The sequence below is a fragment of the Helobdella robusta genome, assembly GCF_000326865.2.
Source record: "Helobdella robusta unplaced genomic scaffold HELROscaffold_12, whole genome shotgun sequence".
NCBI lineage: Eukaryota > Metazoa > Annelida > Clitellata > Rhynchobdellida > Glossiphoniidae > Helobdella > Helobdella robusta.
The window spans coordinates 3,730,169-3,744,769 of NW_008703664.1; the positions used below are offsets into that span (position 1 = coordinate 3,730,169).

At 29.2% G+C, this 14,601-nt stretch overlaps 2 protein-coding genes across 2 annotated transcripts; both read left to right on the plus strand.

Annotated features, from left to right (window-relative positions):
• Window positions 1–5,187: 5,187 nt before the first annotated feature.
• Window positions 5,188–7,060, plus strand: HELRODRAFT_168040 (hypothetical protein; the record flags this gene model as incomplete). The annotated part of the gene is made up of 4 exons (XM_009013738.1): window positions 5,188–5,437; window positions 6,292–6,333; window positions 6,466–6,656; window positions 6,896–7,060. The coding sequence occupies 4 exons, from the start codon at window positions 5,188–5,190 to the stop codon at window positions 7,058–7,060; spliced, it is 648 nt and encodes a 215-aa protein (XP_009011986.1).
• A 2,579-nt stretch (window positions 7,061–9,639) lies between these two features.
• Window positions 9,640–13,759, plus strand: HELRODRAFT_168041 (hypothetical protein; the record flags this gene model as incomplete). Its single annotated transcript, XM_009013739.1, has 9 exons — window positions 9,640–9,711; window positions 10,654–10,703; window positions 10,898–11,067; window positions 11,454–11,599; window positions 12,090–12,257; window positions 12,420–12,495; window positions 12,605–12,896; window positions 13,456–13,567; window positions 13,679–13,759. The coding sequence occupies 9 exons, from the start codon at window positions 9,640–9,642 to the stop codon at window positions 13,757–13,759; spliced, it is 1,167 nt and encodes a 388-aa protein (XP_009011987.1).
• Between the last annotated feature and the right edge of the window lie 842 nt (window positions 13,760–14,601).

Here is a 14,601-nt window from a genome sequence, read left to right on the forward strand (position 1 = left end):
AAAACTAAATTATGTGGCTAGTGTTTCAATAAATATTTCACTGTACCGAATAGTATTGAGCCTTCTTTTATATGTCTACAGAACTTGCGCATACGTGGAGATGCTTAGGAATCGTTCTTTGTTTACATGGTTGCAAATTAAATTTTTCTGTTACAAGCGCTGCTGCTGCATTAACGTTACACGACTTATTTGCACATTTGTTTGTACACACGAGTGCCTCATCATCCGCACTAAGTTTTGCACAAACAGTGGTATGCATGCACAACAGCACGTGGCGCGGTACTTTTTGCGTCTGAGCTAACTCGTCAACCAACTTTATTTACCAAAACGTTATTTTAATGCGGTTCTTCTTGGTGCTAAATTAATTAGAATCAGTGCAAAATTAAACGAAGTCAACGCAACATGAAATAAAAGGTCAATTGAAAGAATTTATAAAAATAAAATATAAATGAATAAAAGATAAATGAACTAAATTAGTTAAAGAAAGAACGGAAGTAGAAAAAATTTATAAACAAAGTGGATTTCAAAATCGATAGAGTAAGTGATGACTTCAAACATTAAGAAAGTAAATAAAGTAAAAAAAAAGTAAAATAAACATCCAAGTTTAAGGAACGTTTAGAAAATTCAAACATTCAACATTCGACTGATTAACTTTGTGGATGGTTATTGGATAGCAACATAAGGCAACTGTTAAATTTAATAATAGAAAACTTAAAAAGCACTTGTTTAGTGTTGAAGGGAAAAGAGTCGAAACGGCTGCAAACTGTTACAGGTCAACGATTGAAGGATTTCAAAATATAGCATTAAACATATGATAGAATCTCTTCGAATTCAATTAAAAATTTAGCAGACAGAAAAACAGGAAACTCAATTCAAAAATTTGGCAAGAATAAAACGATTGAATTAACCAGCTTCAACAATGAGACTTCTCACAATTAACCATCTCGTTGACGGAAAGAAAATTTCATTTAAGCAAAAAAAAAGAATTCAGAGCAGGTGAAACAACAATCAGTCATTGAACCATCAAACTTTTTATGATTTTTTTGTTATCTAGGCGCTCAAAGTTTAAAAAATCGCGAGTTTCTTAAATTGAAATAAAAAAAAGAATTTCAAATAAATATATAAACATATAATAATAAAAATGCTTCGATACGACTTTGTGCAAACTTCAGATTCCTAAACAAGGCCGCACACCAAGACAGACAGTCATCTTCACAGATTACTTTATATACAATTGTCTGGTAAAAAAACATTTTCAAATCTGGACTCGACTCGAAAATTTTTAATGGCAAGTAGAAATTAAATTGTAAGAATTGTAAAAAAAAAAGCAGTTTGATCGGCCAATATTGAAAAAAAGCTATAAATTTAAAAAATTGTATCTTTTAATGCATTTACAAGATAAAAGAACTTTGGCACGTATTGTCGACGGTTTGTATAAAATTTTCCTAGCAATGCCAAGGCTTCTTGTCAATTTACAGAGCAAATAAAAAATTGAATTGAAAGAACGGGAACCAAAAAATTGTTTTATTAGCTTGAAAATGCATTCACATAACCTCCATGAATATTGTGGCAAATTCAATGTGCAACATCTTTTGAGATCTCTCTACTTCTTAGTATGCTTCTTCCTTGCTATGCAGACGTATGTATAATAAGATGTAAGTTGACATGCAAATATTTCAAACCAACTAATCAATCTGCAGCTGCCGTGAAAGACTTGAAAGTGCAAACAGATGAACTGTAGAGTAAAATTATTTCACATTATAATATTGGCTTTGGTGTCGGTGATACTTTATATATTATCAATGCAGTGCTGTTACTTTTTAGACATGAAAATATCAATCTACTCTTTGCTAACACTTTATAAACGTTAAATGGTAATGATATATCCATAGATATGTTTAAACAAGGGAAATTTAAATTTTTAAAATAAATTTCTTTTAGTTTATTCAAGAAATTTTTGTTGTCGTTGACATCTTCGTTTTTTCTTATGCTTTTTTAATAATTGGTTTAACTTGATATATTAGTAAAACGTATTGACTAATTTCACTTTTTGAATTATAATCAAGCATTAAAATTGTTTTCATTAGTTATTTTTTTAAATTATAAAACTATACCCATTTTCGCAGTCAACAAGTCTTTCAATAAAAATTGATTCCATGCAATTAACATTACAATACAAATATTGTTTCTATTAAAACAACCACTTTTTTTAAAACAAGTTTATTTCATAAAAACGAAACAGGAAAAAGGATTTCACAAAAAAAATAAAATTCGAAATAATATGGAACCAATCTAAACTCTGATGAATTTTCATCTAATTAAACATAACATAACAGGGTTTAAAATGGTTCAGTAGATTAAAGTTTGTGTGAGAATCACTGCGAGCTAAGTGTCCTAATATCTTAACTTTCCAGGCTTGATCTTGGAACTGTTGATTGATACCGTGGAGAATGTCTCATCACTCAGAATATTTTAGGTGTTTTCCACTATACAGCTAAGGAATCTTTGCTTGACGGCATTCTCTATTTTTTGGAGAACATGTATCCGAAGCCTCGTAATCCTATTCTATTCTCCTGTTGCACAAATCTGGTAAACGGCGTTTATTCTTTTTAGGTATGCTTGTATTTGATCTCCTCGGCATTTTCTTGTTTCTTGTGTTGTCAATCCACATTTTCTCAATCTATCTTTATTATTCAAGATTTTTAAGTTCTCTGATCATCTGTTGCTCTCCGCTGTACTTTCTTTAAAATGCCCTTGTCTTTTTGCAGATCTGGACTCCAAACTTGAGCACAGAATTCAGGATGGGGTCGAACTAAGGTTTTATACAGATTTAAAATGTTCGACTTCTCCCTGCCAACCACTGTTCTTTTACTAAATTCAAGTATTTGATTTTCTTTGGCCTCAACCACAGTACATTGTCTCAATTTTTTGTGCCTTTATAGATAATGACTTCAAGGTCTTTTTCCTGTGTTGGTCGTAGCTCCTTATTGCCCAATTGACGATTAAAGTCTTTGTTTTTTTACCATTTGCATCACCGCATATTTATCTGTATTAAACGACATCTGCCAATTCTCCGACCATTTATATAATCTTGCCATACCTTGTCTTATTACTTCAGCATCTTTCTCATTATTGATCTTCGATATTTTTGATAATATGTCAATGTCAATTTCGTTAATATATATAACAAATAGTAGAGGCCCTAACACCGAAACTTGAAGAATTCCACTTGTGACGTTAACCCAAGTTGAATTTTTGTCTTTGATCTGTACTTGTTGTCTTCTGTTTATCAGCCAGCTGGTAATCCTTTGAAGAAGACTCCCAGATATCTAACATGCATGTAACTTTTTGGTAAGTCGTTTGTGTGACACTTTATCGAACGCTTTCGCTAAATCCAAATAGATTATATTTACGGAGTTCTAGCTGTCTACGTTTGCATACACTACTTCTAAAAATTCCAAAAGATTTGACAGAAAGGAACGTCTTTTCATGAATCCGAGTTGACTGTTTTTGATTATTTTGTTATTCATCAAATGTTCAAACATGTTCATTTTCACTATTTTTTCTATGACTTAGCATAGTATACACTTTTAAACTGACTGGTCTATAGTTGCTGGTAACACTCCTGCTTTCTTTTTTAATGGTGACGTGACAATGGCATTTTTCCAGTCTCTTGGTATTTAACCTGTCTTGATAGATTCAGCAAATATTTCAGTTAGAGTGGCTCTTTTTTTGTTTCTCACCTCCTTTAAAAACATGGGATGCAGTTCACCTATTCCTGGAGTTTTATTTTCCCTAAGAGATCCTAACATCTTCCCTACCGTTTCTTCTGTAATATCTATGTTGTTGAGTATCTATTCTTGTTTTCCTTTAAACAGTATCTTAGGCTCTGGGATGAATTCCATATCTTCTTGCGTCAGTATGATGACAAATCGTTTTAAACTTTCTTGAAGAATATTTTGGCTTTTTTGGGATTCTGGTTTTACTTTAAATAAATACTTTAAACAATCTCACCTCCAAAATTTTGAATTCTGGATCACTGACTTACTGATACAACCTCATCTCTCACAACAAACATGGTAAAACTTCTAGGTCCCGTTTTCTAAATATTCCCATAACCAAATTAAAGTTGGGTTTTAAAATGAAACATTTTATAATTTCATATAACAATTAATTGTCGATATAATAGGATTGGCAATGCCAATGATGACATTGTATAAAACTGTATGTTGAAATTAAAAACTATACAATTTTGATAATTTTAAATCATAAAAGTTAAGTTACATCATGATGATATGACAAAATGACATGTTTAACTATGGTTGTTTTTCAATGTTGAAGAAAAATTTTTGAATTTTGGAAACGGTTAATATAAGATAGAAAACCCTTCACTATAGAAGTTTTAAAATTAATTTATGTTTGTACTTATTTATCGATTGACGAGCTAGAGTGAATTCGTGTTGCAATATATCAAGGTTTTGACTGTAAAAACCGCATAAATTTGTGACACGCGGCAGATGGTGTTAGGCGCATAGCTGTGTTTCTGTGTAATCATTCATCTACAATCTTCATGGTGGTTCACTTTCACCTCTCCTCCAGTTTATAAACATGTCGAACCATTACTCATTATTTGATTTCTAAATTATTTAAGTTGTTTTTGAAATATGCGAGCAAATCTTTTTCTTTAAATATCATAGTCTCAGGTGGAAAAACTTATCTATTTACTACATACGTTATCATTATCACCATTTTAAACTAACCATTTTATATTTGCAAATGTATAATTGAATGAAGATTTTTAAGCTTATCGAATGTTTAAATTTATTTGGCTTTGAACGATTAACATACTCTTTTTCATTATGTACATGTTGATTTATGAATGATTTCAACTTAACTTGTTACTTCACACATTTTGACAGCTGATTACTTAGAGTTTCATAAAATCGCGTCGGTAATATAATATTGACGTTTGGAACACCGTTATATAAACTTTCCTTCAAGTTGAATTTTTCGAAAGAAATTCATATTTCTATCTGTATTTTAATCTTTTGAACATAGTTAAAATGAAATTTGGTTATTACTTTTTTGTCGTTTTAACTTTTACTGCAAGATTTTCCATCAGTGAAGGTAAAAATTTTTGAAAATTTTAAAATTTATTCATTCTACCTGCACACAAAATATTTTGAAATGTTGACAGAAAACTTGTGTCAGTGGATCGTGTTAGACAACGTACAAAGTGAAGTTTGGTCAAAAGCGGTGGAGGTTAAGGATGTGGAAGAATGCAAATCTAATTGTCTGAACGATAGTAGTAAATGTTTTTATGGGTTTCAATTTGAAGAAAGCAGAAAAAAATGTTTAATAGCTGCTGACGGTAACATCAAACTTTCAAATGAAAGTGGTTTAATTCAACATTTCATTCCATCGTGCAGGAATAATCGTAAGTTGAAAATGTATAAACAGAAAAAATTGGACACAAGCGAATGTTTTGTTACTTTTAAATAATTCATAATTCTAAATATTTACTTTTTAATTATTCACCAACCACTAAAACCTAATACATACTTTTAAATTTAAAACAAATTACGCAACAATAGTTGCAAACATGTGAGTCAAAAAATTGCAAAATTTTTCTGCACAGTCATTTTTAATGCACACACAAAGAAAGCTGAAATTGAAACCTCTGTTAATTCTCAACTTGACAGCAAAATCAAAATTTTGGCAACGCTAACAACAGCACGTGTTTTTTTTCTTTAATATTGTATTAAAAATAACTAATCTTGAGAGCAGAAGTTAAGAAGAAAGGTACAATGTTAAAATTAACTAGCCAAATCTTTTATAAAATGATGGGAAACACTTTTAAAAAGATTTTAAAAAAATCACTAGTCTATTAAAATTTGTGAAATCTTGCAGGAACGTGGAAAGTATAACAAATTATGTATATAAAAAAATTAGATCGAACGTTGAACATTTGCGTCATAACATTTTATTCTAGCGGGTCAACGCAACCATGCAATGCAACTTAAGATGAATGTGTTAGGTGGACGTCGACACTGTTCTTGTTTCCAGTGAAGAGATTAGTGGGAAGAATACGACACGGCAATTCCAAGCCTAAAATTTAATATAGAGTAACGTGAATAAAATTGTGTCCAATATAAAACAATTAATAATTAATGTAATTTTTTTAACGTTTTGAATTTTATGTTGAAAAATATTTCATTATTTGTGTTTGAATTAAATTATAAAAAGTAATAAAGTTATTAACAATATGCCATTAATTTGAACAACTCACAGCCAGTGAATTTTTAGGCACAATAGCCTACGGAAAAGCAGAAAGTATGTATACAATTGTATAAAACGAATTACAACTAATTATTGCTTTCTACATTTAGTTATAAAATTTTGAATAAATTATTTTAACTAATCCTCATCCTTTGATTTATTGATTCTGAAATTTATTTGGGGCAGACAAATTAACAATTGTGTCTTTTAAAAACACCACGCTGTCTAATTTGATTTCAAAAAACATTCCAAACCACGATACGTGTGAAAGCGAATGTTTGAAATCATTTGAAACTGACTGCAAGTATGGCTTTGTGTTTGCCAAAGAAGAGGTTGATGAAAAAAAGTGTCAGTTTGTGGATGGTGCTTACACTCAGGTGAGCCTGAACAATAGTCCTTTGCACACTCTACACGTTCTTATAAAAACTCCAAGTAAGCTACTGTCTTGTTTCATGTCGTCATTCGCACCTCAGCTTATTTATATCCAACATTCATTGATAAATGGAATATTGATCAATTAGCGCGTTGGTGTGTGTATGTACGTGTTTGTGTGGATGTATAAGTATGTGTGTGTGCATGGCCATAGTAAAAAAAATATTAAACTTCGCTTTCGTAGGTAACAGAACTATGGACGAACTTCATTTCAGTATTCAATAGAAGAATCATGTCTATACCGTATCAAAGAACAAAAAAGATGTTTGCTAACGCTTCATTGAACAAATTCAAAAATCTTTTTTTTTTATTAAAACTTAAAAAGTCATTTAATACTATAATATTCTAATTTGTCGCTTTTTTAAATAAAAATAATTATTCGATCAATTACCCAAATTCATTTATTATTCAGCATATATATCTAATATTGAGGAGTGCAGATGAGCATCGCGGACAGAAATGGCGCTTTATAAACTATTTGATCGATTGAATTTGCGCATGTACACACACACACACACACACACACGGATAGGATATATATATATATATATATATATATATATATATATATATTATACAGTATTATATAGAACAAGCTTTTTTCAGTAATCCTTTACCATTTTCAATGTAGTATGTTATCAACCATTGGATGTTTCTTATATTTACTTATATCTTTGCGTTCCAACTTCATTAGCTCCAAAGATCACTCTGCATGAATCCATTGTTTTCTTTTTATTAGTAGTTTTTTGTCGGTAGCAAAGTTACTGCATTCTGTTGAATATTAATTACAGGATTCTCTACGTTTATGTAAGGTGCTTTTGCAATTTAAGTTGAAATGTATTCCTGTTGCGATACAGTATCTTTGTGTATTGTTGAGTATTTCTCTAGTAAATTAAATTATTTTTTTACTAAATTTCTTTGTGTATACATAGATAATCTTCGCGTCAATATAGTAGTAGTGTGGTCGATATATTCCGAATTTCGGTGACCGCATTCACCGATAGGACATTTAATGGAATATATACTTTTCTCGTTACAGTTATTTCTTAGAACAGGAGAAGTTCTGTTGTTGGCATAGTAAATTCTGAGTTGTAACTTGTCATTACCATCGACTGTTTTGACGTTCTTCTTGACTCTATTTCTTAATATTCTTTCACCCGTTTTATATGACGTGAACATAAAGTTCTTATAAAGTATTATTATATTACTGTTTCCAGTGGACCGGTTCCTATTATCTTGTTGCTCTCATTTTGAGATTACCAAATCAATGAATGATTTTTTTATAACCAAATAATCACGGTCATCACGGAACAGCAATCACTAGAGAAATATTTAACAAAAACACAAAGATATTATTTCGCAACAGGAATACATTTCAACTTACAATTGCAGAAGCACTTTACATAAACATAGAGAAAACTGTAATAAATATTCAACAGAATGCAGAAACTTTGCTACCGACAAAGAAACAACTAATAAAGAGAAATATTGAATCGGCGCAGTGATCTTTGGAGCCAATGAAGTAGCAACGTACAGATAAAACCAATAGTTGATAACATACTACATTGAAAATGGTAAAGGATTACCAAAAAATGTTCAGTATAAGATAAATAAGATAAAAATGAATAAAAAGTGTTTCAAAACTTTGTTTTCTATTTAAATAAGTTAAAAAAACAATGATAAAAATACGATACGAAATATTTAAAAATTGAATCAGAGAAACTGATCAAAGCTGAAAATGTAGTGATATTTCTTAACAATTGTTTTATATATTGTCTGATTCAAAGGCGTTTATCAATTTTTCATACCACACTTTACTTTATCGAACGGTATACAAAAATTTGTTTTTCTCCTAAAAAATTTTTATAGATACTTCATGACTGAAAAGTTATTATTAACTCGTCGTTCAAAGTCACCAGAAACCAAATATAACAGTATTATGAAAAATAAGTTTATGTTAAATTTGGTTCGTTTTATATCTCTCATGATCATGGCAATTTATACATAACTCTTGAGCAAGAAGTGCTGGTTGATATTGGTTAATACGACTTATTGACTACTTATTAGTGTTTTAGAAACATTTAAAATAGAAATAATTGACATATTCTACAATCAGTTCATTTTTAATAAACATTGTAATAGTCAAAATATTGATAATTTTGATATGGATAACATTATATTATTATATATTATTATATATTATTATATATTATTATAACATTATATAGGCATTTTATTGTTAGCTATCTTTCCACCAGCTTATGTTATTTTCTAATAACGATTTCTCAACAAGTGAATAAGTCACTTTCACTAGACAACTAAACGGATTTTTAGTATAAAAATTCTACTTTAATTTAACGTTTACCAAAAAGCATTTGCATAAATTTAAGTAAAATTAACCACAACCATTATTCAAATTTATAAATAATGCCCCCGATATTAGTTGCTGGGAGTCAATGAAGTTCTTTGAGATAAGCTGAAAAATGCAAATATCTAACATATTTGGAGGTTTAGTTTGGTGCTGTATTTAAGCTAAAATGCAGTTTTAGCGTATTTAATTTGCACCGACTAAAACTTTTTAAAAAATCTAAGTTCAAACTTTATGTGTACGCTATTGGCATTTTCCTATCAACATCTTTGTCAGTTTTTTTTATCTTCTTTTTTTCCTTATAAAAAAAGCAATCATTTGCTATTACTGATAAATTGTTCAAAAGTAACCCCAAAAGTTCTAAAAACAAACAAAATTAACTATGATCTCGTAAAGAATGATAAGAAAATTTCAGCATATAAAACTTACAATCAACAAACATTTAAAATAACTCAAAAACAAAACAAAAAAATAACAGTGCGTGTCTCTCGAGGATAGCAAAACGTTTACTTTAAGTTCATTTTTAGTTTTCATTTTGTGTAATCGTGTTAGGTGGTAAAATGTTGGATTATCTTATTTTCGCTGCTACTGTTGTAGTTTTCCTGATATTGGCCGTCATTTACTTGTATCCAGTAAGTTAGAGTTAGAAAATAAGTTATTTATACTTCGTAAAATCCGATTTTTGCAAAATTTCATTTCTCAACTATCTAGTTCCTTTCTTTTTCTCACTTTTTCTACCTTAGCTTTGCATTTGCAGATTTGCTGAACCTGAAGAAATGTTAAATTTTTAATTTATAGTTTATTTTAAATATTATATTACTTATTTAATTTTTATTTAGAAAAAATGTGTTATGTTGTATAATTGTAGTATAAGAATTAATTATAGAGCCAGTGGGTAGTTTTATAATTTTTAAGGAATTTTTTCAGGCATACATGGTTATTTTTGGCATACATTATCATTGCTATTTTTTCTAATTATTAATTTATGTCTTTCATTAGGCTAAGTTAGTATTGTTGTAATCATTATAATTAATTCCACATAATATGGATATAAAATAATAATTGATTGACTAATTGAGATTAGTAATTTTTTATTTTAGTTTGATTAGATTATATTATACATTATATTTAATATACTTAGAACTTAGATTCAGAACTTTGAAGACTTTACTTATCCATACTTAGTTACTTAGTAAGTTAGTTTTAAGTGTAGTATGTAGTTGAATAATTATATCATATATTTAATTTAATTAAGATTATAATTTATATGCTAATACTTTAATAATAATTAATAATGTAATCATATTATTATTATTATTATTAGTTATTTTGATTATTTTTAAGTATTATGTATAATATAAAATGAAGAAAGTTTTATTCTCTGCATTAATAATAATAATGTCATTTTATAGTGCCATAACAAGTGACTGAGGCGCATAAGATATTCTAAATTTTATCATGTCATGTGCATTTGTATGCATTGATGTTGGCTTTTTTTATTCATTCTAGAATATTTTCATCAGTTTTACTTAAATGATTATGTAGGAAAAGTGTTATGTTTTCAAATTTTTTAGGGTTCAAAAAAATCGATTGACATACCAGGACCTGAACCAGTTGATCCATTGTTAGTTGTACTTTTTAAATTTAATGTAAATGTAACATACTAGCATTGTTATTGAATTCTTGTTTTTTATGACTCATAAGAAGTAAATTAAATAACCAAACTTAAATAGCTTCTCAGAATTTTAAATCTCTTTCTTTTAAATTTTTGTTGGTTCTGAATGTTCAAATTTTTTTTATATAAATTTATTTTTTTAGAGAAGGAAACTATCCTGACATAAAAGCTTGTGGCAGTTTGCATGAATTTCTTGTCGATCTTCATGAGACTTATGGGCCGATATGTTCATTTTGGGCAGGTCCACAGTTGTGTGTGAGTGTTGCCTCACCAGAGTTGTTCAGTGAGCAAGCCAATTCTTTCAACAGACCAGGTTAAAATTAAATTATTTGAAATATAAAAACTTTACATGTTTGATGGAAAATTTTGATGATAAATTAATACATCATTCATTAGATAGTAAATGTAGCAGAGTTGAAGTTGGCATGGCTGATCAGAGAGTCTAAGTTTTAGAAAGATGTAAGTTGATATTGCAAATGAAACATGTTGGTTGAAATCATTCAGAGAGGCATATTGTCAAGAAGAGTAAATTGTTGGTGGTGTGAAATATGATAATGTTTAGAAAGATTCTGAGTCAAAATATCTGGATGAGTAATGTAGAAGAGCCACAAATATGGATGAACCAGACTTGACCAAGCGGTCGAAACTAATTTTATATGTCTTTATTTGTAAGTTTAAAAAAATTATTGTTTTGAACAGTGGAGCTGTTTAAAGCTCAAACTCTGTTGTGGGGGGAGAATTCTCCATTTGTTTTGAATGGTGCTGAAGGAAGAAAAAAACATGCTTTTTTAACTGGCATTTTTAATGAAAAATATGCAAGTTGTTCTCTTAAACTGGAACATGAAGTGAGAGTTTTTAATTATACTATGTTTTAGTTATTTCTGTTATTTCTGGTAGATTTTTTATCTTTTTGATATTTAACTATTTCAAAACTATTAGAAGAAACTTCCTGTCATTAATAATCATATTTGGTTAATCAACCTTCATTTTATAACAATCACCTTATTGTCATTTGTAACCAGCTCAATTTCTTACTCATTAATCTTTGTAGGTATTTTGATGATGAATTGTTAAAATAACTTCTATTTATTTATATACTTTAAAATTATTTTTTAGTCTTTGATACTTTCATGTCTATGACTTTCGTGCAACTTTGGTTATTTTTTTTTATTTTTCTCTGATAATATTATTTCTTCATTAAGATTTTTAAATACAAATATATCTACTTTCATTACATGATTTCAACATAATGAATTTTTCTTATTTAAAATTTTGGGCAAATTTGAACATTAAACTTTATCTGATAAACTTGACATAGTTTGAAATAATAAACAGATACTAAAGAAGCAGACAGCGTCATGGTTGAAATGGCCTAACGAGCAGTTTTTCCCGTTGTATGAGAAGATATCAGGATTTGTTGTTAAGTTTTTGCTCTCCTCGCATTTTGGATATGACGCAGAAAATAGCAAGGACGTCAACGTTATAAAGGGAAATCTTGATAATGTGCGTGCCTGTGTTCTCTAATATTTTGTAATCACTGCTTTCAATTGCATTTCATTTCAATAAATATTTGTACTGTTTTTTTGATTTTTGGTTTAAATTGTATGTTGTTTAATGCTTTATACATATTTTGAAATGAGTCATTCGTGAAATAATTGACATAAGGTTTGGCAGGAGGTGGGCCACTACATGGATGATACGTCAGATGCCGATGGCTTGAGAGATATCAGATTTGAGCAATGTTCGTATTGAAGTGTTTATAACTGAAACTTGAATATGTTTTTTCATATTTATGCATTTTAATTTTATAAATTCAAGTTTTTACTATTTTACTACATTTTCACTGGCAGACAAAAAGAAATTGAAATCATTCATCAGCGATGCTTTAATACTTCGCAAAACGTTGCCGACGGTCTCAGATCCTGCTAAACTTCCTATCGATCATGTGCTTCAGTTGAGTGAGGAAGAGGCAGTATCCATTTTGTTATTGCTGTTCACAAATGCTTACATGAAGTATTGCTCCCTGTTCACCTGGATGGGGTACTTCTTAGCTTTGGAACCTCACGTTCAGGATCAAGTTAGGAAAGAGTTGGGCTCCATTCCCATTGAAGAAATAAATTTGGCAAACTGTAATGAATTCAAGTTAGTAATTTTGTTTTGTGCTATTGGTTTTTATCTTTCCATTAATTTGTCGAAAAATAGTTTTCACATACGTTTTCAATTAATTTAATAAATTTGCCTTTTTTTTCATCTCAAAACTTTCAGCTATGTTTCTATTTAAATATTATTTTATAATGTTTCATTGTTACTCAGCTTTTAAATTTTAGAAGGTTTTCTCATTTGTTACCATCATCAGATCAAGTTTCAACTTGTGCATGGTTCAAGTAGGTGCGCCTATGATATAAGTCTTGCATTCAAAGATCACTTCCTGTTATTAAATTTTAAATTTGTCAATTATGTTGAGTTGTGCAATTGATTCTTAGTTTCACAAGTTGCAAACAAAATTTTAAATATAGCAAATTCGTATGTTTGATCATAAGTTGTTATTTTTAGTCAGTTAGTAAAAGACTAGATAAAACGACAGAAAGAAGTTAGTAGTAAATGACGTTTGAGTCAAAAAACAGATAAATGTTATGTGTTCTTATATATACATTACCTCAGTTAACTTGAGTTGATAAATTGTTTGTTTGAAAATTGTTAGGTATTTCAAAAAGGTTTTCCAGGAAACCTTACGTTGTGCTAACATCGTATCACATACAGCACGCATTCAAAACACAGACATAGTCATTCAAAACAGCAAGATACCTGCTAATGTTAGTGCTCCACTGTATCAGTTGGTATTATTGGTGTTAATCGTCTATCTCTACAATATAATGCGTTAATTTTTTTTAATTTTAGCAAATGACGTTTATTACTTCGTCCAGCTTATGACAACGTTAGCCAAAAAAATATTCTATGGGATGCAAATTCGCACTCCAATTGATCTAATTAATTTTCTGACATGAAGTTCACACTAAAGCAAACTGATTGAGCTCGAGGAGTCGGCTAAAATATGCCAATCTTTGACTTCTACATTAAAAATGTTCTTCTTGAAAAGTTTTTTGACTTTGACTTCGTCTTCTGACTTCCAAAAATTGTTCATACTTTTGCATTGCGATTTTTAATAAATAACACTACATTATAATAAAAAATATTTCAAACATATTTTTAATATGTTCGAAAATAACATCCTATGTTAATTTTTCAAACCGCATTTTAAAATATTCAATATCAATCCTTTTGGTTGAATGAACACAGACTCCAGTCATACAGTCCCTAGGTGTCGTTTCATCTAATCCAACAATTTTTCACGAACCCGACAAGTAGGTCATTCGTTATTAAATTGCATTATTATTATTTTTTATTTGTATTATTATTGTTGTTATTGTATTACTGTTATATATATATATATATATATATATATATATATATATATATATATATATATATATGTTGGTAATAGACCATAATTTTTACAATATTCTATAAATTCTACCGAATGTTTGGCGTTAATATGTTTGTAGTTCGTTTTTTCGATTTTTCTCACTTAAGTTTTTTGGTGAACGTTTAGTTTATTAAAATTCAAAATAAACTTATTTTCCGAATTCATGCTGCAAATAAGGCCATATTTCGATTCCGAATGAACCATCATCAGTGCGATTTAGTTTATATAGAGAAATATTCACTTTGTCAAAGTGAACTTAGATGGAAATTAAGTGTCAGATTTCTTTATTGGCTGGTCCATCTTCGTAGGTTTCCTTTTCTTCATCGATAGCATCATATTCTTCTTTGTCACTATTTACAATGC